Source organism: Amia ocellicauda, chromosome 2, assembly GCF_036373705.1.
Source record: "Amia ocellicauda isolate fAmiCal2 chromosome 2, fAmiCal2.hap1, whole genome shotgun sequence".
Taxonomy (NCBI): Eukaryota; Metazoa; Chordata; class Actinopteri; order Amiiformes; family Amiidae; genus Amia; species Amia ocellicauda.
The window spans coordinates 6,198,660-6,225,698 of NC_089851.1; the positions used below are offsets into that span (position 1 = coordinate 6,198,660).

A 27,039-nucleotide genomic window follows, 5' to 3' on the forward strand; every position below is an offset into this window, starting at 1 on the left:
AAGTACAATTACAGAGAGAACAGAAGCACAGACCTGTGTATCACAAATATGAAAGAGCAGGTGCACAATATGACACACAGTGGGGGTGTATTAGGGCTGGATGATTGTCGCTTTTTGGTGAACTTTCCAGAATAATCTAGTTCACATTCTACATAACATAAATAGCACATATAACAACAATGAGAATGAAATATCACAATCTTTGATAACTCTCTTCTCCCAGGTCCTTTAATTGACCACAGAAATAACCACACATGACCACATTATGTTTGGAATAATATATATCTATATTGTTTAATATTGAAAGGAATCATTTCTCTCTTTCCTGTGTTACAGACACTATACACTAGGCAATACAATAAATGACATAAAATATAGACTAATAGTATTAGCACCTCTAGACACAATCGTCCTTGTATTGTTTTTATTCTCCGTTTATATAACCACAACAGCTACGGCCTACATGTAGTCTATGTACACGCGCGTTAACTAAGACATTGTGTTTACTTAGTAAAATATAGAATCAGCATACAGAGACCTGACAAACACATATGATTGACTTACTAAATCAGGATCAGGAGGGCGGCATGGGGGCAAGGCTTGAAATTACCAATTGAATCCCCTCAGGCTACCAAAATACTGGTTTATTTTAAGATTTTGATTGAAGTCAGTAGTACTGAAGCCTAGGTGACCATGAAAGTGCTTTTCTTTTTTTCTTTTCTTCTGTTTCCCCTTAAATAAACTTAACACTGAATGAAAGTGACCATTATGCAATCTTAAAAGTGCACTAAACATTTAAAGTGCCTAGCTCACTTGTTTAAACATACGTCTGGACCAAATCAACATTTTGAGGAACCTGCCAATCTCAGATTATAATTACGGTATTCAATGGCAGCTTATTGTAGAGGCATCTTCCTGCTATCCAACACAAACGTGCCCTCAGCTACTGTGCCGTGTGTTGTGAGTGGCAGCCAGGTCAAAGCTTTGATTTGGTCAGGGCTTTAATTCAATCTCTATTGGAATTCCTCTTTCACACATCTGGCGGTCGACTGATTACAAGCAAAAACAAACAAACAAAAACAACACAAAAACAATGTTGTAGTACGCAAACTCATCCGGTTCACAATTTCCTCAGCCAGCTTTTGATATATATTGTGTTTCTTCTATTATATAAACATGTCTCCGTCAAGTCACAACCCTTTATATACAGGTTAGCTTTATATAATTCTGGGACACAAGTACAGCCATGATAAAAACCCAGTTGCTTGGACTGGTTTAACCATTAAACAAACAAACAAACAAACAAAACAACAAAATAAAATTATTTTGGTTTGGGTACAAAGGCCACAGAAGTCAGTCACACAGGGTATAAACCCCAACTAGCAGCAAAAACCCAAGACACAAATTTAAACACCAGTTACCATATAAAACATCCCATGTAAACTTCTCACAGGTATAGGCACAAAATGCTATTGTTTTCCAATAAAACAAAATAACATTTCTTTGTTCCTTCTTTCACAAAAAAATGCACTTGCTATTGTTCAAAAATGTCTCTACACTGTACAGGTCAGTCCACTTGAATAACAACAGACACAGGATAACTGGGTGTTTAACTCTGAAATTATATATGCTTAATAAGGAATTATTAATAATAAATGTCTATTTTTTAAGCGTATTTCTGTAACCAAATTATTAGTAAAATCCACAAACAAAAAACAATTGTTAAATTTCCTTTAAAAATAAAATAAAAACTGGAATTTCAATACATGTATTTTTCATATATATTTATATATATATATATATATTTTTTTACAGATCACATACTTTCCCTCTACTTTTTTGCTGACAGTAGCAGTGTTAGCAAAACTTTACATCAATGTTTTGTCACATTTTATCAAACACACAAGTCTAAGACAAGTCATAGGAAGATCGTTAGAAACCCTGTTTACAAAAATGTGACCGCTTCTCCAAACTATTCAGGGCCAGAAAAGGACAAGGTTGTATAAAAGCATTAACAAAGTACAAGTAAGCTTCAAGTGCATTAATTTATTTGTTTAACCATCCAGCTTTGTGAAAAAATGAAAAAGAAAAAATGAAGAGAAAAAAGGTGAGAGCTATAGCTTTAGGAGTTTCTTAAAGACCAAGGTCCTACCTGAAAACAAACAAATAAACAGTAATTAGCCGACACTAATATGTCCACTCGGATCACAATACAACACCTCTGGTAACGTTTCTGCTCGTGTAACGACACCTCCTCATTACTGAATACGATTACTTTCACTGACCATAAAAGGACAACAGATCTAACACATATATTATTGTTGGATAATAAAAAGAAGGAAGCCTAATTCATTTTCATTTATTTGTAGCAGACTATAAAAAAGCACTCCTATAGAAGGAGGGGAATTCCTTTAAGGGATGAATTGGAAATGTTTTTTTTCTGTTGTTGTTTGTTTAATATGACTGGAAAATGTTCTTAGTCTAAACTGTCTGACTCAGGAAAGCTTTGAAAGTTCTTCATCTGAAGACTCATTATTTCAAATTGTGCTAGAATGGGAGGTGTTTTTTGCAGTATATATTAAAGTGCATTTGGAGCTAACCTAAGATCACCAAAAGACCACTGGGAATGATTTTAACTGACCGCAGAAATAAACAGTTCAAAAGACGTTCTGCTCTGCAATTGATTATTTAAATTGTCATTCCCAGTATCATAACAGTAAAGGAGATAAAATGTAAAATTCTTCAATGAAAAATAATTTGTTAGTAAGTACATATGTGTGGTTTGAAATTATCACTGCCATTTACCTTATACAAGATTGTGTAACAATGGGGAGAAAAACAAATGTTGTTTCTACATATATTTTATAGATTAATCTGTTACTTTATAGTTCAAATTGTTATTTATAATTAAAATACAGCATACACTATTTGAAGTGCATGTCAATAAAGCAAATTCTCCAGCATTTATTGTTATTGAGACGGCGGCGCTAAGCAGCTTTTTGTGGGCCTAGATAATGTGTCACCACGCATCTGTAACTCCTCATTCCCAAAGAGAAAAATAATGTGCTTTTTTTATAGCACCCCAAACCGGAGAACTATCATATAGCCAAGGCTCAAACAAACAAAGAAAAACAGAAAACATGATAATAGCAGTTTTGGACTTCAATTCTGTTGTGTGCATGATTCTCGTTGTAGCTCAGTTTTAACACATGGGTTTGGTTCTTGAGGACCATCAGCTATTCGTCTACACAATACTCCTAGCATAACTTGCTCAGATGACATTCACTGCCAAAGACCACAATCCTCTCTGTTTTAGGTCTTCTCTCATCCTAATTGCACATATTTAAATATATATATTTGTGAAAAGCAACAACATAAGTTCTAGAATGCTATATGCACTACATCACACTTAAGATCTGCTACATAGAAGGACAAATCAGAGATGAGAAAAGTTTGCCACCTCTACAACTTTGATTTGTATAATTTGTGGGTTTGTTTGTTTGTTTGTTTTACATAAGAATAACTTTCTTTAAATTAACCTAACAGCTTAAAATGGGACACTGAGTCAGGTTCCATCCAACTCATTGTAATATACCTGATGGCACAAAACAAAACTAACAAATAGCTTAGGACAGCAATGGGAATTAATTCTGCATGTGGAGCTCATGGGGGCGATGTTGCTCTACAAGATAAAGTGCATCCACCCCTGTAGCACTGGCGTGTTGTAGAGTCCAACCATCGGTGCCCAGACATCCTCACAGTCGCACATGCCAGCTGTGGTGAACATTGTAGCACATCTTCTTCTCTCCACCAAGGGATTTTCAAAAAGATTCAAAGGCATAACATCCCCAGACAACAGCCACAGCACTTCAGACCAGACATCCACATCCACGCAGCCATCAGGAGAAAACAAAACTGACATATTTCCTTAAAATATTGATATCAATCCACAGTTACAGATCTCTTACTCCTGCAGCTGCAATCACATTTAAGCTGCTGTAGGGGGCCCCATTTCTCCATTATATTATTACTACTACAGTATAAGGTGCATGAGCATTTTTTAACTAACTTATTACAGCTTATTACTGAAAGAAAAGCTTATCCACAACTCTCCAAGCCTTTCAGTACCAAAATACAATACAATAACACATTCACTATTCTCTTAGAACTATGTAAACAAGGGGGAAACAGTTTGACTGAAGATAATTGCGTTTCATTCATATACACAAAAGCACATGAACACATGTGTGCATGTAAGCATGTATGTACACACATACTAACACAAGCACACACACCCCTACACTTGTGTGTAAATACTGCACCACAGATCCAGTACATGAGGGCTTTTGCGTCACCCTCCAAACAAACACTTTTGAAAGGAAGCGTAATGTCTTTGAATTTAGCATCCTCTGAAACACGAAACCCAATTACGAACTCGGGATTAAAACATTGCATGTGTGAAGCTTATCCTTGAACCTCATTATTACGTTTGTCATAAAAGTGCATGTGTCTCAAGAAAATTGCACTTATTTCTGGGGAGTCTGTCCCCATTGCACAGGCTTTTACAGTAACTACACAAACATTTTCAGCCTGCGAGACGCTAACAAGGTACCATACCAGGTTTAAGGAGCCCTGTTACAGGGTCTGGGTTCTGTCCTTTTAAGACTGTTGTATTTCAATATAAGTGACTTGTAGTGTGATACAATCATATCCACTCACCAAACAGTCACCGCAGCTGTAATGTTTAAGCAGAGCTTTCTTTGCTCTGTGCAGAACACCAAAATGGTTTCAGAATTAACTGCAACTTACTGTACAAAACAAAGAGATAAAACTGCTTCATAATGCACCTGTGCTGAGCACATTTGTTATAGGTGGTAACAAATATCAAACAACTTTTTGCTATTCGAATTACTATAAAAAATATTGTAAATGGTATTTGGACAGAAATAGTTTCTAGAAAGACACTAAGAACACTATAACATTGGCAGATCTATACACTACATTTGAGTGGATGCAGCTTTAGTGAACCAGTCTGCACACATTTCCTTTTATCAATACCATGCTAAAGTCTCTGGATCATAAATCATATCAAAATACAAGTCACAAGGCAGACTCACAATTAAAAAAAAAAAAAATGTTTTGCATCATGATTGGAAACTAAAGTTTGATGTAACTTATAACACCAACAGGAAAGCAATGCATTAAAAAGTAACAGACTTTTATCAAACCTCTGAGGTTTAACCCTCCCAGTGTTCGTTGGTGGAAAGTGTGTTTGAAGAAGAAGGATTTCCTGCCTCCAAAAATCCTGCTAAGAATGGTGACCATGCACAGTTGGACCTATAAATCATTCCCATGGTATCATTCCTGTGATTAGCAGGCAATGGTTCATTTACATGTTGAGATACTGTAAGAATTTAAAATGACCCTTCTTGCTGTGGAAGATGTAACAAGATTATAGTATGAACATCCAAATTCGGAAATGCTAGATCATGAATATCACCAGTGCAGCAAATGATTAGTTCAGCCAAGAAGTTGTGAACTTAGACTGAATGAAAACTAGGGCATCTAATTGACTGGGGTTGACCAACACTTCCACGTGGTACCAGATAAAGATCCTTAGAAACTGACAAAAGATCCAAATGAAGAGCGCTTGAAGAACCATTATTTCTGTAGCACAAAGCTCCCATAATGAGGCACTAGGAGGGCTAAAGTGAAACCAATACAAAAGTGCCGAGTTACTTCAGAAATAGAGCAAAACAAACAAATTGCTTAACATAAGCAAAATTAGTTTGGCTTGGCAACAAGGCAAAAACCTTCATCGTGCCAACCCTTAGCCTTGGGAATCAAAGGGTTTGGTTAACAGATTGCAACATCGTATGACCCAGAGGTCACAAATCTGCATTTCGTAGAGTGCTTATACATCCTTATGCTACATAGAACTACATACCTTCGTACACATCACTGTGCACTGCACAGCATCCTGAAACCTTGCTTTACAAAAACCTTTACAAAATGGCATTACATACCTAAAATAATAACGTAATTGCTGAACTACGATTAAAATGCGCTATTAAAGATCTGAGTACAGTACATAATAAATATCAATGGAAAAAGCCGCAGTATGGATAAATGCAATATAACACTGCCCTAACAGAGAGCTCACAGGATTTGGTTATTGCAATGCAATATAAATTTACTCTAAGACAGATCTGCATTTGGTTATCGCTGGAGCAAGTGATAAAACTCTGGGACTGAAATTAAGGGAAAAATAAAATTCACTATAAAGTTGTTAGCTTCCTATTGTGGCTGTTAAATCTTCATCACTAATATATACTTCACTACATAGCCATATATTTGTCTCGTAGCAACAGGCCCATAAAGTGTCCTCCATGGAGCACAGAGGTCCAAGTCTATTAGACTTCTCTGTCTGCATCTTTTTTCTTTTATGACACCACATCGGTGCCGGTGTTCGTGGTGCAGTTAATCTGAGCTCGACCACACCTCACTGAAGATTGACACGCATCCTCCAAAGTCTTCTGAGGAACATCAACAAACATGACGAAACAAGACAGCAGGGTGCATCTCCGCTATACTCTCTCACACGCACAAACGCTGGGATTAGAACTCCCTTGTGGTGAAAACTGCATCTGTTGTGAAGTAACAGAAATTAACAAAAAAATTTAAAATAAAGAAAAAACTAAAATCTTCAGCAAGCATCGTTTCCATTCAGTGTAACCTGAACCTCTTGAAGTGGCACCATTCAATTCCCACACTGAGGAAACGACGTGACAAGCTTCCACACCACTTTCCCTTATAAAGGTTTGGCATTCTGTTTGGGTCAACAGAAGAGAAGTTTAAATCCTGAATCAGGCGAGTAAACTGGACTTATCTGTGATGCCACTTCTTTACGGTGTTAAAAAGGAGCAACTGGCATCGGAAGAAGAAAAAAAAAAAATCAGTCTGTGTCCACAAAAAACGATATGTGTTGAAATAACTCTGCTGGGGTTTACGTATGTGTCATGTTTGCGTACATGGTTGTGTATATAAACATACGCTGTGTGTGTACAGGTGTTAAAACACACTGAAAAGTATACACACACCAAATTGTGAAAATTATTTTTGAAGTCAAGGTATACTGTTTCTCTGAAAAAGAACAGTATAACACAGAGTAAAACAGGGGTGTAAAGGATAACAACTTCCTTAATAAGTGGAACTTCCCATTTTGTGATACAGATGCCAGCCTAACCTGTGCATAAATACTGCATGTGTACACGTGGGAGAGTCTGTTACGTGTGTGTATGGCAAAACAAACGAACACAAAGAATGAACCGCTATTAATTGTTGTTGGAGTTTATCCTCCCAGCGGGGAAGAGCGGTGGGGGCGGGGGTAGGTGCTGGGGAGGTGGGAGGCCGCCCATGGAATGGAGCAGGGGCAGAGAGAGCGATGCAGCGTTGTGCGGACTGGCAACGGCCCCCGCTGCGGACGCCGGGGCCACCGCGGCGTCAGAGTTGCTGCCCGGCGATGGGGGGCTGAGGCCCAGGGGGTTCCCATCCGCAGTCATGGGGTTGCTGACCCGGAAGCACTTCTCCTTGTGGGCCTTCAGCATGTTGGAGAAGCGGAAGCGCTGGCCGCACACGTCGCAGGGGTAGGGCTTCTCGCCGGTGTGCGTGCGCCGGTGCCGCTTCATGTTGGGCCGGCTGGTGAAGCTCTTCCCGCAGATCTCACAGATGTACGGCTTCTCTCCTGCAGCGACAACAGTCCAGACAGGCTCTCAGCGACTCAAGAACCAATTTCCATTCATTATCACCTGAGCCTCGTGAAGTGGCACCATACAATCCCCATTTTAACACACAAACCGCACAAACACAACCCACAAGGTTTTGCTAAACTGTTGCGGTTTTCCTGCAGACACCTTTGTAGGTTGAAATTGTACTGATCTAATTAAACTTGACCAAATTACAATGAGTTCTGAAGAACTGTACAGTAATATATTGCAAACTTTTAACTGTCATCACTGCATCAGAAGCATTATTAGTAAAAACTGTTACAACTGAACAGCTGGTCTAGATTCTGGTCTGATTCACATGATTTTCTGACAGCAGAAGAAAACTATGTCTGCCAGAAGATAATGTCAATGGTAATGTTATCCTAAAATGTGATGAAGACTTATATTCTAATGTTCTTTAAATCATATTCTAGGAATAAATAAAGTATCCCCCCAAATCAAACCTGTAATTAGTAATCACAGTAAAATAATGCCCTGAGCCAAGTTCATGGCTCCTAGTAGTTTGCTTTTATTGTCACCTACTTACGGAGTACAATTACTATTCCTACCTTAATAAAACTATTCCATTGAAAAGTTTACAATTGAATCACACAGAACTCAGCACGTGGGCAGTTAAATAAAATGCCGAGCACCGGTGCAACATATAAGACACACTGTAAGATTAACCACTGAATATAAAGGTCTCTTACCAGTGTGTGTCTTCATGTGTTCATCAAAGTACTGTTTCATGTTGAAGTCCTTCCCACACCACTGGCACATGAACTGCTTGTGTCCTATGTGGATACTCATGTGGGAGCGCAGCTGGTACTTGTACTGGAATCGCTCACTGCAGTTCTGTGGAAGAGGAACACATTTTCGAACACGGATCTGCGTCACATGACCCCAAATCAGAACACGCATCTGCGTCACATGACCACAAGCTTCCGCTGTTCAAACACACTGCAGGTTTCAACCCAGTCGGCAATATAGCTGACAATGCACCAATCAAAAGATCAAAAACCTTCAGTGCAGGAATGCAAAGGAATGTTGTCAATTACTTGTGTTTTGAAGTGTTTTAACCCTTAAATTGGTTTTGTGCACCTATACATTCTCTATACTGCTCTCTATCAGTCATGAATTATTATTATGTAATATTGTTCCACTATAGAAAAAACAGTATTTACTTTAAGTATTTGTTACATTCCTTGGCTTGTTTGTCTGGACTTTAACAGCATGGTTTAAGTGTCTGACATTGACATTTATGGGTCTAAATCCCAAGACTGAAACACTACTGGTCTGTAGTCCGACTTGCGACAGAGAAACCTTTTGACCTTGTCTCTTCGTATAAAGTCCCCAGTTTAACAACCTGGCTGACCTACCAAGCCCTCGCCAGGCAGGGGCAGCAAGAGAAGATATCAACTGCGCTCTGCCTCATTCAATGTAATTATGCGTGTGGTCGTAGTAGAAATGCATGGGTCTTTTCGTGGGATTTTATTATTAATCCTGGCAATAGCAGCCATAAAAAACACTTGAGACTTATTATAGTAAACAGGCCCAAGAGAGAGACAGAGAGATCAAAATTACCATAACTAAATCTGCAGTTTCTATTTTGGTGGTGCATGATCAAATTCTACATTTCAATCTGTAATGATCTGTTTATTACAACATGTTATATCAATAGGAATAACAGGTTATTTCAAAATAAAATATTTGGTTCACAATGACAGTGGTTCACTGTTCCGAGGTAACCTAAAGCCAATCTCCGGTCTAAGAAATGCCTTAGATTAGAAAAATAATGTTAAAGTGTAAATATTTATGGAAAGGGTAATTGTTATTGCATCTTTAATTTGCATACTTGGGAGTACAGAATCTGAATGATCAGCTTATTAGACGCATCCAGTGTGGATATTGGTTTTCTGGTGATTTCAGAGATCTGTTGAACACAGCACCCTTCCAATCAGACGGATACAGAGAGGAGACAAACCGGGCCGCAGTAGATTGTATTCAATGGCATGTTCATCGCAGTCTCCTCTCCAGCCGACCAGGGCCGTCGTATCCCGGGTCTTACCTCACATTTAAAAGGCTTTTCCCCCGAGTGCTGGAGGGAGTGCACTTTGAGGGACATGCTGCGTTTGAAGGACTTCCCACAAGTCTCGCAGGTGAACGGCATATCCTTGGTGTGAGCTGAGGACACAAAAGGGTCACCAGAACAAATCAGGGGGATTCAGAGATGTCAAAGAAGCAAGAAGCAATTCAGTTTGGTCTTATTACTATACATCATACCTAATCTCATGAAACCACAGCTAGCAGCAATGCATCTTCATAATGTGGGAAAAACTAAAGAAATACAAACTTTCCGTCCTTATTAAGCTCATGGTCTTGAACAGCGCAAAGGCTACAGAAGATTAAGGAAGGAAAAATTAATTGTCTTCCATTTACTTCTTCCATTGACATACAATCCCAGTATTGCCCGGTAAAAATGCAATCAGAAATTAAAAGAGATAATAGATTGGTTTGCTTTTAATAAGGCAGATTAAAAGAAAGATGGTTTGTGACTGCAAGCAATTCATTCTGCACTTGATATAGATTGCTAATTAATGTATCAATGCCAAAGCCATTTTGCATAACTAAAACCATGGCTGAAACTCACTCCTGCTTGAAGTAGATCACACTTTAGTAACTAGACCTATTATGTACAGTACTGAGAATAAGGGACTGCCAGGTATTGCCTGCCAGCTTCACAAGGCATCAGATTACCCCGTAGGTTATCTAAACTCGAAATTCTCCGCTCTGTTTAAAAGCAGGTCTCTATGCGTTCCTGAATGACCGCGCGCCAAATATCTGTCAAGCCATCTCAACTCCCCTGGTCAAACTTCCTGGGAAAAGCCAGTCCCAGAGGACCTGCCAAATAATTATGTCTGTGCTTCTCTAGTACTACGCCCGAGCACAGACTGCTAAGTGCTTTGAAACTGGTGACCTTTCCGAGCCCACAGCTCTGAATTAAGGGCTGAAATTCAAGAGCGCTTGTGTTTAAGAAAAACCCAGCGGAATAATCCAGGATGAGTCTCTTGTTTAACCTCTCGCTTTCCAAGACCAGTGTCAGTATTTCTTTGTCAACAACAACTCTTTCCACTCCCAATAATAGCTGAACAGTCTAGGGAATCTGCTTGGTAGAGTTCAATTTGAAGTGATAATTATATACAAGGCACTTAATGATTCACTGTGATACACATGGATCTGATTTGTGTTGGGGACCTTTAAAAGTTTCAATTAAGCAAATCAAATGTGTCTGCTTTCCAATCCGTAACAACAATAATAATAATAATAATAATAATAAATGTACAGCTAAATATGCATTATATTATATATAGAGAGATATTTATAGATCTATAGATATGTTACAGTGGTGCTAATGAGAAAACACAGCAGGGTAGCGACGAACCTGTGAGACAGCGTTCAAGATTGCAAACACTTTTCAGAATTTCAAATCAGAAAGCAGTGACAGCGCCATACTCAGCGTGCTTCAAACACCTCAAAGTTTCCACAAAAGTTTGTGTTCTTTGGATGTCTCTGGAGTCCGCCTCGGAAGCATTCATTTCTGTAACCTATTTCTGTCTGCTTCATTGGTCCCATTTCAACAGACAGTATTTGCTACATAAGGAGCTTTCTGTTGTCCTCCAAAAACTAATATTTATCCCAGAAGTGCCTCTCTTACAAACAGGTTTGCAAACAGTGTGGGAATGAAAATCTTGCCCAAACTGAGACACCAGAGTGTCTAACTTCTCTGCCAAGGAGAATGGCTTCACAGTAAACCATTCTAAGTGGCCTAAAAATGTCAAGTCAAGGGATGACAAACCAGAGCATTTAGCATTACTTAGTTAATCAACACTGAATTTAAAATGAGGATTTCTCCTTCGGTGTCCCGCTTGTAACACTAGAGCCAGTGAGGTTACGGGAGTTAACACAGACAGTCAAGTATTTTGTTTCTTTTTCAACAACTGATTTTTACACTGTTTTGTGGGCACGGATAAAGTGATCACATTTTGTGCTGCTTAAAAACTGAACAATAAAATATCCTGGGAAATGGCAAAGCTTACAATTGATAAATTGTTATGAATGAAAGCACCCTAAACTTTTGCCTGAATAAGGACAATTGGTGTCTTCCTTTTTTGTCCAAGAATGGATGTGTAAACATAAAAACATGAATAGTTAGTTTGTTTTGGAGCATGACCTTCAACAGTAATTAAGTGGGCTTGTTCTTCATTTTGTTATAATAGTAATAATATATAGTAGCTACAACTTTGAGAGAGAGTATTTTATATAAACAACTTTTCATATTGACAGATTTAATATATTTATATTAATATATATTGCACATTAGGGGGGAGTGGGGAGAAAAATTAGGCCAACAACTGGAAATACTTAAATATGCGCTCAGCTTTATTCTTCAAGACAATTTCTCCACGTCAGGGGAGATTACCTAAATCCAGCGCAATCTAGACTTCTCTCTCTCCAAATGCCAGTTTACATCAGGAAACGAACTTCTGGTCTTCAAGCAAGAGGAGCTGCGAAGCATATGCAGAGATCCAAACCTAACCTGGACCGACAGGTTCTGAGACACGTACACCGTAAACACAGGACCTCCTCGTCACATCCACGCACGGCCCGGTGCCTTTACTCACCGACCATGTGCTTCCGGACATGCGCCATGGTGTAAAACTTCTTCTCGCAGATTTCGCAGGAGAATTTCTTCTCTGCATAGCCGTGGACAATTTTGTTATGCTCGTGGAGGGACCACAGTTTCTTAAAGCCTTTCCCACAGGTCACACACTGGAAACACAGAGAGAAGAACAAACTGAGGAGACCACCAACACATATGATGAAGGTGAAAGGTATTCTCAGACTCCAGAAATGTCCTTTGCAAAAAACACTGTTATAAGAAACATACATTAATTGAAGTTATTAGCATTGCGCAAAATGTTCTTAGTATTTCAAAACTGATTAATATATTAACATTCACTAGATTGTGGAAAAAAAAGATTATGCAGGGACCACACTGTATAAATGCCCATAAAGAAGACTTCATATGTACAGTATATATAATCTAGACCTAATTCGCAAAAACAGAAACTATGTAGGCAAGCTGTTGTCTATAGTGATATTTCTCCAATTCACAATAGCACGTTTTCCCCTCCCCAAGCCAAGAATATATTTGCATATAATCATTCTATTTTAAAAACGAACTACATGGACCTTAAATTAAACTCAATTAAGTAACAGATTTGTGTCTGGGATTTTCTGTACTAAGGGCATATGTGTGTGATTGGTGATGTATAAGTATTTAAATATATACACAAAAACATTCAGTGAGATTGTCGCACCACACTGACTCAGCCACGCAGGATTACACACAGGAAATGCAAAACATCTTGCTGGAGACTGAAAAAATCATGAGGGTGTAAAGAATACTGATATAAACAGGGAGAACTACAGTCTGCAGCTACAGGCTACAACTGCGAAATGATCTTCGCCAGTAAGGGATAATGTGAACCAGAACTAACGTCATCTCAGCCCAAATGAACAAAGCAAAGACGATTGGGGAGCCATTTCCTTTGACTGCGTTGTAATTTGAGGCACTGTATATTTTAGTGTGACTAATTGATACTGGTTTCTCAATAACAGTTTGGATGCTATGAAGAGAAAATGGCAACATTCATTTTCTGCAACAATCCAGATGTTTTCTCTCACAATAAGGCATGTTTAAAGCTACAAGACTATATACCCCACTCGTGTTTCAACTTTAAAATGTTCTATGTTTACGTGACTATACACCTATTTAAGTGATATGATTTCCTGTATCGATAGTGTCGATTTCCCACTTCAACTACACTACCTCTCAGCCTCTGCTTCATGCTGTCTAAAAGCCAACTACTACATGACAACTCCACCCCACCCACAAAGTCTGTAAACAATATCAAATTTAGACCATAGGAATTGCAAGTAATCCAGAAGTTCTTGAGGAATTTAATCATGCTGCTATAACTGCCTCTGACTGAAAGCAAATTCTTTGATCTGACCTTAATCTATACTTCTCCAGTCTGGGCATTGCTCTACAGGGGCCTGATCACACAGACTCAACGATCCTGATGTCCATCGAGAGTGACAACACCTTTAGTGGAGCTGCGTGATCAATATCAAACACGTCTTCAACTCACAAGAAAACACGTAAATGGAAACTGAAGTACTTTCCAAATGTCAGGATCTCGAGAGCCGATCTCTCTTCTAACAATATCTACATTCTCTCTAATATATTTGAAAGTTTAGAACAGTGTTGTGACCAAAGTGAAAGAACAGGCACTGAGGTTTTATGTATCTGTTTATTTATTAATTTAGGTTTTCTTTGTACACCTGATGTCTTTTGGACTGTGTATATTGTGTTAACTTTCGTAAATCCATTGCATCGTACAGGACAACAAGCCAAACGCAATAGGGAACTAAAATTTCATCATCAGGAATGTATTCCATTCAGATTTGACCTATATCGATCCCCTGTGGGAAGAAGGCCTCCCCAAGACATTTGCATTACTTACACCTGCAAAGTTTATTATTTAATCTTCCAATTTTTAAGGGCGAAGATTACCTGAATATTCTTCTCACAGTCTGTTTGGTGGTGGAGCAGAAGCTCACTCTCGAGCAGGAACCTCTTGCCACACTTGTCGCAGATCTGCATCCTGTTGTGCGTGACATTCATGTGCTTCTCCAGATACCAGCGGTTGTTGAACACACGGGGGCACTTCTTGCAGGGAAAGTTCTGCTTCTCCTCCAGCTTGACCTTCTGACCCAAGCTCTCCTGGTCCTTCTTCGTCTTGCGCCCTCTCCGCTTCTCCACCCTCTTGGTGGTGCCCTTGGGTTGCCGAGTTGAAACCGTGGCCGTGGCATCTTGGGACACCCTGGTCCTCCGGCGGGGCCGCTCCACTTTCTCCTTCTTCACTTCCGGAATGTCACTGTGGTCCTCCTCTTCCTCCTCCCCCTCCTCCTCCTCCTCACTTGTATCCCTGAGCTCATCATCCTCGCTCTGGTCTTCCTCATCCTCTTCTACAACATCCGCTTCCTCCTCCTCATCCTCATTTTCCTCTTCCTCCTCCTCCTCTTCCTCCTCGTCCTCTTCTTCTGAGTCCCGTTCCTCGCCATGGCACCTCCCCAGGACTGCGGTGGCCTCGGTGGAGGAAGGCTTCCCCTCCGTTCCTTTGGAAACATTCAAGGTCTGGTTGTTGAGGTTCACCTCCACAATGATCTGCTCCCTGTTGAAGGAGGCGTGGCCGTTCGAGTCCTCCGATTCCTCCACGTCACCTTCTATTTTACAAACCCCTCGACCGCTGCCCTCCTCCTTTTTAAAATACGGCTTTGTCTGAACATTGGCGTGATGCTGCTTGGCCGCATTGTCCTCCACGCGTACCGAGTAGGGATCGTTGCCCTCTCGAGCGTAGATCTTGGTGTGCGGAGGATCGACCTCTTGCTTGATCTCTCGATAGAACTGGGAGGGGACCGGTTTGCCGCGGCTGTCCTGCTTGGACATGTCCCCTGCGATGTTCAAGTTCAAAGAGCGACTGCTGATGAGCTCCTGACAGGAACTGGCGATGTCGTTCATCTGAAAGACGGCGGCCGCGTTCAACACGTCCTGCACGTTGCAGGCGTTGACCAGCAGCTTGGAAGTGTAGATGAAGTTGAGGATCTGCTGGAGGCCTTGAGATGTCAACGCCTCCAAAGAGAGCTCGACCCTCTGGAGCTGCTTGTTCTGGGTGAAGAGCGAATGAAAGAACTGACTGTAGGCGGCTAGGACTCCCTTGTGGGCGGGAAAGGTGTTCTTCTGCCGGACGAGCACAATGTCCACATCACAGAGATCGGGCTGAAACAGGCGCTGCTCATTAAGTCTGTCCATCAAACACGTAAAGTGGAGGGCAACATCCTCCACCAGAGAGTACTCAGTGGAAGGGTAGTCAGTTGTCTTTTCCACTATCAGCTGAGGAAGGACAGAGAGGTAGACTATGATTAATATGGAGATTGCAAACATCAAGCAAAGCAGTAGAAGATACCATATATATGCATATACATACACACACAAAACGTATACACACATATGATGGATGTTAAAAAATTATACAGCAGCACCTTATTTAGTGAGTTGAATAAGCTACATCACATTGAAGAAAAAAAAAATACACAAAGGAAAGGTCATTTAAATCAATTTCAAAGCAGCTCATGCCAAGACTGAAAAACTCCCTGATGCACTTAAGCTTTGATATTTCACAGGTCTGCTTTCTTCTCTGGTGTGTTAGCCTTAGATTTTCATTTTTCATAAGCTGTTGTGCTTTAACTTTAAGTCTCTGTAATTAAAATCAAAGCCTCAGCAACAACAACAAACAACAATTCAAAGCAACTGCAAAAAGCCTTCTCTAGTTTTATAGCATACATACATATTCATGGCTAAACATACATGAAAGACCAAAAGAGTTCAGAATGAATTCAGATGAATGAACCGTAAGCAAAGCTCAGTTCAACAGGGATTAGACTTTGCTTTACAAAGAAAATGCATTCTTCGGGATATATATTTTTTGTATTGCTATTAGTTAAAAGGATGTTTCTTAAATTATGGGTAATATTTTAAATGAATTCGGACAGCTTGTGTCTCAGTCCAGGCTTATTTAACATCTTTTTTTCTTATACTCCTACAGATAATTGAGAACTTACACTTTGTGAATGTAAGTGTAAGTGTAAAATACTTCAAGGTGTTCATTTATGTCACAAATGCATATTTTAACATTTTGATAGAGCGTTCATTGTGATTTTAATCAGTTTTGGATTCAAACTATTTCATTCTGCAGCCCAGAGTATGTGTATTGATGTGAAACTGATGCAAGAAACTGCAGTATTTGCCTCACATCTGAGCATTAATTGATAGTATGCAAGTATTGTATATGTTTGGGTTTATTGTGTTTTGATTCCACACACACACACACACACACACACACACACACACACACTCTCTCTCTCTCTCTCTCAGGGGTGGCAGGTCACTCATACTGCCCTATTTTTGGTAACCAACTCTTAAGCTATTTTATCTATGGCTGTGTCACTTTTATATTACTTCAGCAGAATATCACAGACCAGACCTTGTGTGTCTGACTCTCACTTTTGTTTTCTGTTCTTCAAATATAATCTTCACTCCAATTCTACATTTCAGCATCTAAACCATTGTAGACATGTAATGCTAATTATTCATATGTATTCAGGCCTACAGTTTTTACAATACAGATATACATACACATATATACACATATTATATATATAGTTGACATTGTTTGGCAGATGTACACAGCTATATCTCCAAAGGTTAATTCAAGTTAGGAATCAATGTCCATTCTTTAGAAACCAAGTGCTTGATATTGATGAGAATACTTGTTGGATCACACATTCCAACCAAGACCATCGATATTGATTAAGCAGAACTTTAAACAACACATTCATTAAAGGAGTGAGATTGTAGATTTTTTTTTCTACTAAAGGATAAAAGAAGCAAAAGGTATACATGCAATACTATGGCCACAGAGTTTTGTCTTAGAGGCCATAAAACCAAAACTACCCGTTTAATGATAAAAGATAAAACTGGGAAATGGAAATCATATAAAATAAATATACGTATAAAATAATTTCTAACTGGACACATTGTCTCTATTCAAACTGATAATTACTTTTTTTTTTTTTTTTAAGTCACACCCAGAAAGCAGATTAAGGATTTCAGGAGGTGTCCCAGAGGTACATTTTTAAGGATGCAACTATAAAATGTCTGGCTACCATTTCATACATTAAACCATCACGTTATTTGGCTAGAGCCTTCTAGGAACATAAGCAGTGACTTCTCCTTGAATCCATTCTTCCTTCGCTATAATTATAAGTGTAAATTCCTGTGAGGCGAGTAATCCGGCATTTTAGCAAAGACAAACAGGAAGGAACAAGGCTGTAGTTAAATGTGCTGCCATAACATTACTTTCAGTGACTGAAATTCGGTTCCCCATCAGTTTAGATCAGTAACAATGAACATTATGAGGAAAGCAGACAGATTTAAAATCCATAAAGTGAGTGCTGTACTGAATGCTTTTCAAAGTTATATTCCCAATTAATGAACACTAGTGCAGTCTTCATTTAATTTGCGTTTTGAGTAAATATAGTACACAGCCTAAGCTTTTTGAAACTGAAAGAAATTTCATTTTATGTTTCTTCAGTTGTTCAAGTATTGCAGATTGCTTTAACACCGAGCTGATAACCGTTATGGTCATAGCTTTTCATCATTGTGTGTACTCTAAAATTAATCATTTTCCACACCTCATTTGATATAGCTTTTTGTTTATTCTTGTTGTCCTTTGTTTTTTAATGTTTGTGACTTTGTATTAATGAATTGCTATCACTTAAGCTCAAGAGCACATTCAACCATACTGTATGTAAGGAAATAAGCACGTAGAAATTCCTCAGTCATTCTCACCAGTGAACTGAGATTTAAATTCTCCGATTTATAACCCCAGTGGTTGCATTTTAACTCACCTGTAGAAACACCCAATCAGCATAACTTTTATAACACGGATGTCTTCAGAATTCATTGCTATTTGCGTTTTACTATCCTTTTGGAGGCCTTTGGAAGACTTTAATTAATTCTGAAACGCTGGGATCATCTCAAACCACTTCCAAACTGTATTCATGGTCAAACACAATGGAAGACTTCCCAGTAAAATCAACAAATCTTAATCAGAGCAGGGTATTGCAGCATTATATATATATATATATATATATATATATATATATATATATAAAAACACACAAACAAACAAAAACAAATACAGTGCATCTGTTATCGTCTTGTGCCCTGTTATCAAGATGTAGAACTTCACCCACATACACAACACTGTGATCTTTTGCATCTGTAGACTTGTCAGTAAATACAAATACACCGTCAGACATCTTTAACAGTTGTATAATTGCAGTCTTGTGCAAATCAGCAATTTGGGGTAGATATTCCCTTTTCAGTTGGAGCTGCTGTCGAATTCACACCCACATTTATTACATGTTTGTTGGGAAATGAACGCGGTTTGGGATATTTGTTCTGCAGGGGAATATTAGCACAAACAAAGGCCTCTGTCACAACAAAAACAACATCTTGTCGGTGTTCATACCGTGACAGGGGTTTATGGCACCCAGTGTTTATAGTGTGGAACCCAATACCAGTTCCTTCCATGTTATGGACCAGTAGGAGGTTACGAATTTACCTTTAACTGGGACGCCTACAGAGAGATGGTGTTCCCGTTTGATCGTTAGTCGACTGCTTGCAGGCTCACGGTGTGGACGGTTTACACACGTTCAGCGCTGGAGCAACATGCTGTTATCGCAGGAAACAGGCATTTTGATTGCCATCCTGTCATCTTTAAATAAATACTTATTACTGAATATACTTTGTCATGTGAACCTATTACACCCTCGCCTCAATAATATAGTAAAACTGCATACACAACAAAACCTCTTTCCCTTATGATTCTACCGGAGGAGGTCATTTAATAGCTGTCAACCTCAGCTGTTCGATTTCCGTTAGTTTTTCTGGTGAGGAATGTAACTTTATTGTTGACTCTCGAGTGTGGTCTGAAGTTAAATAACAAGTTGCGCAAAATGAATTATACACACCGGTGTACAGAATACCAGGGATATATAATGTTGGGTGAGTTACATCAATGAATTGCTATTTGACCTCATGTTTTGGGCTCTCTGTGTTTCTTTGAACACATCAATTTATTCGAGTACCATTTATATGAACCGTAATGAGTATTTATTTCTCTAATTAGCCAAATCACCATTTATTAGTTGTGAATTCAGTTACTATAACTTGGGAAGTTGCAGGGACATCTAGAGCACAGCTGTTTAATTACAACTGAAGAAAACGCCGGGTCCTAGTTATTATTGCTGGGACAGAGCGCTGTTCGGCTCGACCTTGCTACACTGGGACCTCTGGGATATGCAGCTAGAATATGAGAAAGACAGGGTTATGCTAAACCTACTAAAAAAGTACAGCATACATGATTTACTGGTGAGGTGCAGAATCTGCCTAAATATGTAATAAATATGTAAATATGTGAAGAACATCTTCCAAACGCACATACAGCAGAGTACAATTTATTTCATTATAAGCTTATCCCTTTAACACTGCAGAACTGTAGCTGCAGACTGCACAGTCATTGTGACTGAGACACAGGCCGGCTATATGTGGGCTTTGAAGGCTCTCATTTGAAAGGCCACATAAACCTCAAGAGTGAAACAAAGATAATCTGTAAAACCACAAATGGCTTCATGCATGTAGGGCGATTATTGGAGCCGTCTCCTAAGCAGACTCATGCTTTCACCTCAGATGCCTCCGCTAAGCTCTTTACAATCCATACAGATAACCACACTCGCATGTCCGCATCGAGAGACACAGCAGGTATTTATCACTCAAAGTCTGCTGCGCCATAAGCAAATTGAATATGTTTTTAAACTAAACAGCTGCATTTACAAACATGTTAATCTCTCTCACGCTCTCTCTATTTTCTTAAATTCCAGTCTTAAGTATATTGCCAGTATGCCTGTGAACACTGTTCGAGTGGCATTCCCTGTTTTCTCTAGGAACATTTAATATCAATCAGTATTAATACAAACCGTGTTTTTGTTTATTTTTTTTATAACAAAGACCACAATGAAAGGACGTGCACAGCTTTGTCAAAAACAAATTAAAATTCAGAATTACAAAAATTAAAAAAAAAGGTAAATTATGAGCAATTGTTATGAACATTGGTTCTGTTACAATCATTATCTTTTTATGATGATTCTAAATGCCAACATTAAAGTCAATCCCATTTTGCTGCTATAGTTTGTCAGTTTAGGAGGGAACCCAGGACACACACCAATGATAAGCTGGTCAATACTTATTGTACTTTTTATTGTAATCTATTTTGTAGTATATTGTTTAAATTATTGTGCTGGAAGAAAGATTTGGAGTTGGCAGTTTTAATCAGAATTTATTACGTGCACACGGGGAAAACAACAAAACACAACAAGGAACTATTAAGCAAGTTTCTCTCTGCTTTTCAAACTTCTCAAGGAAATACAAGGCTTATATTTCCCTTCTGGGACACCCTCTCAAGGGCCTTGACATTTTACTAACAGTGTCTGATTGGTCATTCTAGTACCTACAGCAGGGATTTCAATGGCCTTCTATAATAAGCCTTCCCATCTCATCAATATTATCATCATCATTACTCATGAATAATAATCATTAACCTTTAAATTGCCAGCTGCATTGGAATGTCAATTGCCGATAGCAAAGATAGGATGTAAGTAATTCAAGTTTAAAAAGTTGCATAGAAAGAATTCAGGCCATTAAGAGTTACTGTTAGAGAATTCCAGGGTCACAGACACAAAAGACAAAGGCAGAAAATTATTTATTTTTCCTCCACATTATACTAAGAGTTTTACAAGGGTTAGGGTTCATTTAATAGAAATCATAGTGTTCCAGTAAGATGTGGGTCGTGTTTTTGATTGGTTAACCCAGACTCAAGCCCAAGCCGCAGACTGGGCGAGGCTTCAGAGTTCGGGATTGTCTCAAGACGGGGGTCTGGGGTTTTCTTCATGCTATTAATGGAGGCAGGTATCTCATTAGGATGATGCAGTGCCATTGCAACAAACCATAATTAGCTACTGTGCCATTGTAATGTCAGTGCTGTTCCAAGATAAACTTGCTGCACTTCCCTTCGAAGATCAGCTGGCCACCACAAGGTGAATAGCCAGTCTGCAGCCTCTCATTAAGGAGACTGTGCGAGTCAGGTGGCTTGGGGAAACCTATGGTTGACATTCAGACCGCAAACAGCCTGAAGCAACCAACTCTGACACACACACGCACACACGCGCACACACGCACACACGCACACACACTTGTTTTGTGACATGCCTCCTCTAAGCCTCCCCTCCCCTTTACAATACAATAGAAATAGAATAGAATAGAAACTCAATTTGGTCAGAAATTCTCCCAGGTAGAAAAAAATAAGAGAAATAAAAGTACTTGCTTACATCTTTTGCAGACTCTGTGATGCAAGGTTTTAGTCATGAATAATACAAGCCATGCGTCTGACATTGCCAGACTGCAGATGTGAATTGAGGAATGAAAACTGTAGTGAAAAAGAAAAGCATATTTGTCCCTGTCCCAGCTGTGGGCACATAGCAATAAACTGGATACTCCAGGACAGTACGCATGTGGTGACTAACATGACTGTTTAATTCCGTATTGGGGGGAGGTTTGGGGCAGCATTCCTTTAATGTGAAGCTATCACATTAACGTTGGCTTCATTAGGCCCGTGTTGTTTATACATTTGTATCAGGTACCATTACCACAGAAATTCCAGCGGCATGGTTTTATCATTTTAGATAAATAAATAAATAAACAAACAGGGAAATGTATTCTGACTAGTTTGAATAAACCATGGGTATTACTTTCCGTCACCACGGCAACTAAACAAAGCATGCATAATATCTGGAATTATAATAGCAAATCTAATCTCCATTACGGTTTCTCTGTCTGCATGTAAATGTCAGAATTAGTCCTTGTTTCGAGCCATTCAGTTCTTTCGTAAAAACTCCACCTCTAACCTTCAGCTCAATCACGAAAGCCAACATGCATTATTTATTACAGAACGAGGGAAAACAAGCACTTGGGAGAATAACTGACATTACTTTAACAAAAGGTGTAATTTCAAAAAGGCTCAATCAAAAAGCAATTCTCCTGAAAGATTCGAGTGTTGTAATTCCTTCATTACCATAAACCAGTCTGTTGAGCAGAAGGTCTGCATAATATTCACTTGTACTGTTTTTTGGCAAGTCCTTGCCATAAAACTATGAAAGCAAAAAATGTGAAGATGCACAATGATGAAAGGATGAAAAAGCATAGAAATTAAAGTTACAGTAGAATGAGTAAACGACATACAGTATGAGGATTTTGACAGTAGGAAAAAAGAACATGAAAGTTGACTTCTATGAAATGCAGAAGCTTTGTCAAGGAAATTAAATCACCACATCTAAATTGGGATGCTACAAAGCACACAATCATTGGTATTTGTTACATAAAATACTGCTAAGAAAACAAAGGACATCTCTACTCACCAAAATAAGGTGCTGTGAAAACTATTATGAAAAAACTAACAAACATCATTGTCTAAACAAGATGTTTAGAGAGTAGATATTTGGAAAGTCATTAAGTTTGCATTTCTCTTCTTGATTTGTGCTAATCAAAAATTTCATTATTTTAAAATTGTGTTAGTGGCAGCAGTATAACATGTAAATATTTGTCATTTTCATAACTATTTAGCAGGATGTGTAAATATTTGTGCATGACTGTATATGTATATGTACACGACCCTGAAGAAGTCAAGAATTTCCAAAAGAATCAAGACCACAAGACAACATTACAGTGAATCCAAATATTATGGCTTGTGCAAAATCATCTACTGTCACAGGATTCACAGCGACCTTCCCCAGTTTCAACTTTTAATAGTACTACCAACGTGAAGGTAAGGTCTCTCAGCAGGAGACGGCAGGAGTGAAGCATTGAGTTCATTGGACCTAAATTACCATGTGTGGTGGGACAGGAGCCCTGTCCTTAAGCATGTAGCCTACATAAATATGCCAAGAAGGGTTCAAAATCAGCTGATGCCAGGTTAAATTAATCGCTGAGGGAACACCACAGACAGACCTATACAAGCTGCGGTCAGTTACAAGTGCTGCAAGTGTCCTCCTGCAAACTTCACCTGCTATAAAAGCCATGCACCCTGAAGGAGCATGTGCAGTCATAGAAAAAAAATGTTAATTAAACTGTACTTGTGAATGCATGATATCTTTTTGGAGATTTCTATGGAGTTGCAAAAGTCAAACATTTTAATTCGGTTCAATCAGCTGCAATCTGTGGTCCTCTCGCACCCGAATTCGTCCTCAACTAAACTGTGTAAGATAATCGCTGGAAAAAAAATAAGTACAGCTTAATGCATAGTATATATGATCCCCAGATAACCTCAAATTACAACTGTAAAGGGGAAAAGGGAACATTGTTCCAAACTAAGGAGTGTGTGAATATACTTCACATGTTTACAAAGTAGCAAAAGTCAATCAGGACTGCACAAAGACAAGGTAAAACTTTATACCAGAGGTTTGTGTGCACTCAGGGATTGACTGGATAGATTTCAGTCATATGGTCCTGGAATGGTTTACATTTACTGACACATGTATAATCCTTTGATTCTATTTTGTCTCTCAATTTGTGATGGTAAAACAATCTGCTACAGATTGTGTCATGCAGCTTGGAGAAAAAAGAAAAAGAAAACAAAACTAAATGCAGCTTGTACTTTTGTTGTTCATGCCATTCCTGAAAACTGAACTTTTGCAATGTAGCTGTAATCCTCACAGCCCTCCTCAAAGGTTTTGTTGTCATTTCTTGCAAAGCCATATGCCAAGAATGTAAATATAATTAAGCTCAAATCACATTCACAGAGTTCACATAGCTTTACTGTAATGTTTAGTGGAGTCTGTGCTTTAAAACAAAGATGAAAAGGAGTAGGTGGCGGTGTTTGGAAAGAGAAAGCAATTAAGGATTACAGCTGTCTGACAAATATACCACAGGCTTGAATCTTAATTTGCCCTTTGTGAGAGAAAACTGAGCACTGTTTATTTGTGCTACGACTAGGAGACACCTCTGGTTTGTTGTATATATAAATGTAGTTGGATTAACATCCACATGTCAACAATATGAATCTCTGATGTCTGATGTTTTGGGCTTATTATGAGATTAAGTTTTTATGAGCACTGGCATGAAAATGTTACATACAAATCACTGTTGTTTGCACCTTGACTGTAAAAGCAAGTTTGATGTCACAACGTTAGTTTTTAACTTTTTTCTTCTTTTAACTTGACATTTAGTGTGGCTGGATAGAATAACCTGTGCTAAAAGCAAACCTGTGTGGCATCCAGTACCATTATGCAAAAGCAACACAAAATAGGTGTATCTGAGGCACTACTTTGACACCCAGAGGTGGGAAAGGCTGCCTAGGGCTGAACTCTGAAAGACATTTCAATCCCCAGAGGTTTCGCCTCTGACAGGGCTGGGCAGTAGGTCAGCAGGAATCATAGTTTCACATAGAGATCCAGCCCGCCTGTACCCACAGAGGAGTGCAGAGGCCAGCGTGTTGGACTTAAACGGGTCCCGAGTGACTATCTGCAGCTGACGTGATCAGGATTCAAAAACAGGCCATATTCCCTTTATGTGGAAATAATTAAACAAGTCGGCCACTTGGGACCCAATATGCTAGAGTGAGCAGCAGAATTTATTCCACACGTACTTTCACCCTCCCGACAACCACTGTTAAAGCAATAGGTCAGGTCCCACGTGTGACTGGCCAGACCACCCTATCCTGACCTTAGAACCAGGCCAATTAACTGACGGTAATTCAAAATGAAAGCACTAATTTTCTGTGCCTATGTAAGTGCAACTAGGTGGAAGAAGAAAAAAAAAAAGTATTTATAATGTTGTTTTTAAAAGAGGAACATCAGATATGGTTGTTATAACATGAAACTATACATCTAGTCACTATGAAGAGCCATTGGAATAGAATGAGAGTAAAACAGCCAAAGAGTACACAAATGAATAGTCCCAATAAACGGCAAATATCACTGATCTACCCCATAGTGGACTTCCAAGATACTTTACCAGTGACTGCAGGACAGATTATAAAAATGATAACTGGCCAAAAGAGTTGGCATCTTGGCACAAACCATGAGAAACCATGAGAAACTGTTGTCACACTACAAACACAAGCCCGTTGTGCTCTTCTCTCATTGAAAAGCAGTGAATGACGTGAAGTAAAACTGTTAGTGAAAGTACATAATCGTACATCGTCAAGTTTTTATTTTTACAAGTTCATTACCATTAGTTCAACAAACCAACCCAAAAAGCAGAAGTTAATGACTGACTGAATAGTTGTGATGAACTGATACCGATGAAGTATGAATCGTTAATCATTCAAAATTCTTGTGAAACTTTGAAAGAACAGTTTTATATTGTTTAAAACTGTATCCTAAATAACTGTAAAAATGGATTACACAAGGTTAAACCATATATTTGAGCCCATAGGTACTTGAAGGCTTGGTTTAGTAAGATGATTAAAAATAAATCATTCATATTGAATTAAGATTTTCAGGATCAATTACTGAAAGAACAGCTACCTAATTGTATTCCTTATTTAGATTTTTATTTTTTATTGTTTAATGTTCAAGACCAAAATCTTCCAGACAAACAAATGGAACCAGAGAATCTCAGATGTTCTTCATAATACTACTTTATTGAAGGCAGGAAGCATTGCTACTGGGTTTATATAGTATAAATCATGGTTCAGAATACCCAAGAACAAATAATACATATTAAAATGATATAAGCATAAAGTATGTAAAAATAAATAGTTAGATAAAGCTTTTGCCAATTCATTAAAAGGGCAGCATATTAGTTTCTATAGTTTCTATGTCAAAAGAATCACTAACAGCAAATCGTCTTATAAGATTGACATTTTCTGAAGTGAATTCTTCTTTGGGAGTGCTAAGTATATACAACAACTTCATGAAAATTTCCATTATACAATCGGTTCATGGGCATTTCATGAATCATTAATGCACACTGATGAACTTGAATAAATATTGATGTGCAATGCTTGGATAATGAAAAAACATTTGCTGTCCTACTGGATAAGTCATTAATTTAATCCATTTACAATTCTTAAGAAACATAAGAAAGTATCCAATCGAGAGGAGGCCATTCGACCCATCGTGCTCGTTTGGTGTCCATTAATAACTAAGTGATCCAAGAATCCTATCCAGTCTATTTTTGAAATTTCCCAAATTGTCCACTTTTTTGGGCTCACATTGCTGGTGAGTTTGTTCCAGATTGTGACGACTCTTGGTGTGAAGAAGTTTGATGTGGTCGATGCCTTTCATAATTCTGTTCCAGGGTGAAAAGGTTCAGTTCCCTCAGTCTCTCAGTAGGACATTCCCTTCAGACCTGGAATAAGTCTGCCTCTAGAGCAGCAATTTTTTTTCTTCAGCAAGTCTTCTTCTTCTTACTCTTATTTAGTGTTATAATATTATACAAACTTCTGTTTTAATTACTATAATTCAT

General features: G+C 38.6%; 1 protein-coding gene across 1 annotated transcript in view; it reads right to left on the reverse strand.

Moving 5' to 3' along the window:
- Positions 1 to 263: 263 nt before the first annotated feature.
- Positions 264 to 27,039, reverse strand: part of zbtb47b (zinc finger and BTB domain containing 47b) — a 56,663-nt gene continuing 29,887 nt past the window's right edge. Inside the window, exons 2-6 of the mRNA XM_066717012.1 lie at positions 14,407 to 15,786; positions 12,449 to 12,596; positions 9,835 to 9,950; positions 8,477 to 8,621; positions 264 to 7,744 (exon numbers count right to left, since the gene is read on the reverse strand). Coding sequence (XP_066573109.1) covers positions 7,335 to 7,744; positions 8,477 to 8,621; positions 9,835 to 9,950; positions 12,449 to 12,596; positions 14,407 to 15,786 — 2,199 coding nt within the window. The 3' untranslated portion in view covers positions 264 to 7,334. The remainder of the gene's footprint in view (positions 7,745 to 8,476; positions 8,622 to 9,834; positions 9,951 to 12,448; positions 12,597 to 14,406; positions 15,787 to 27,039) is intronic.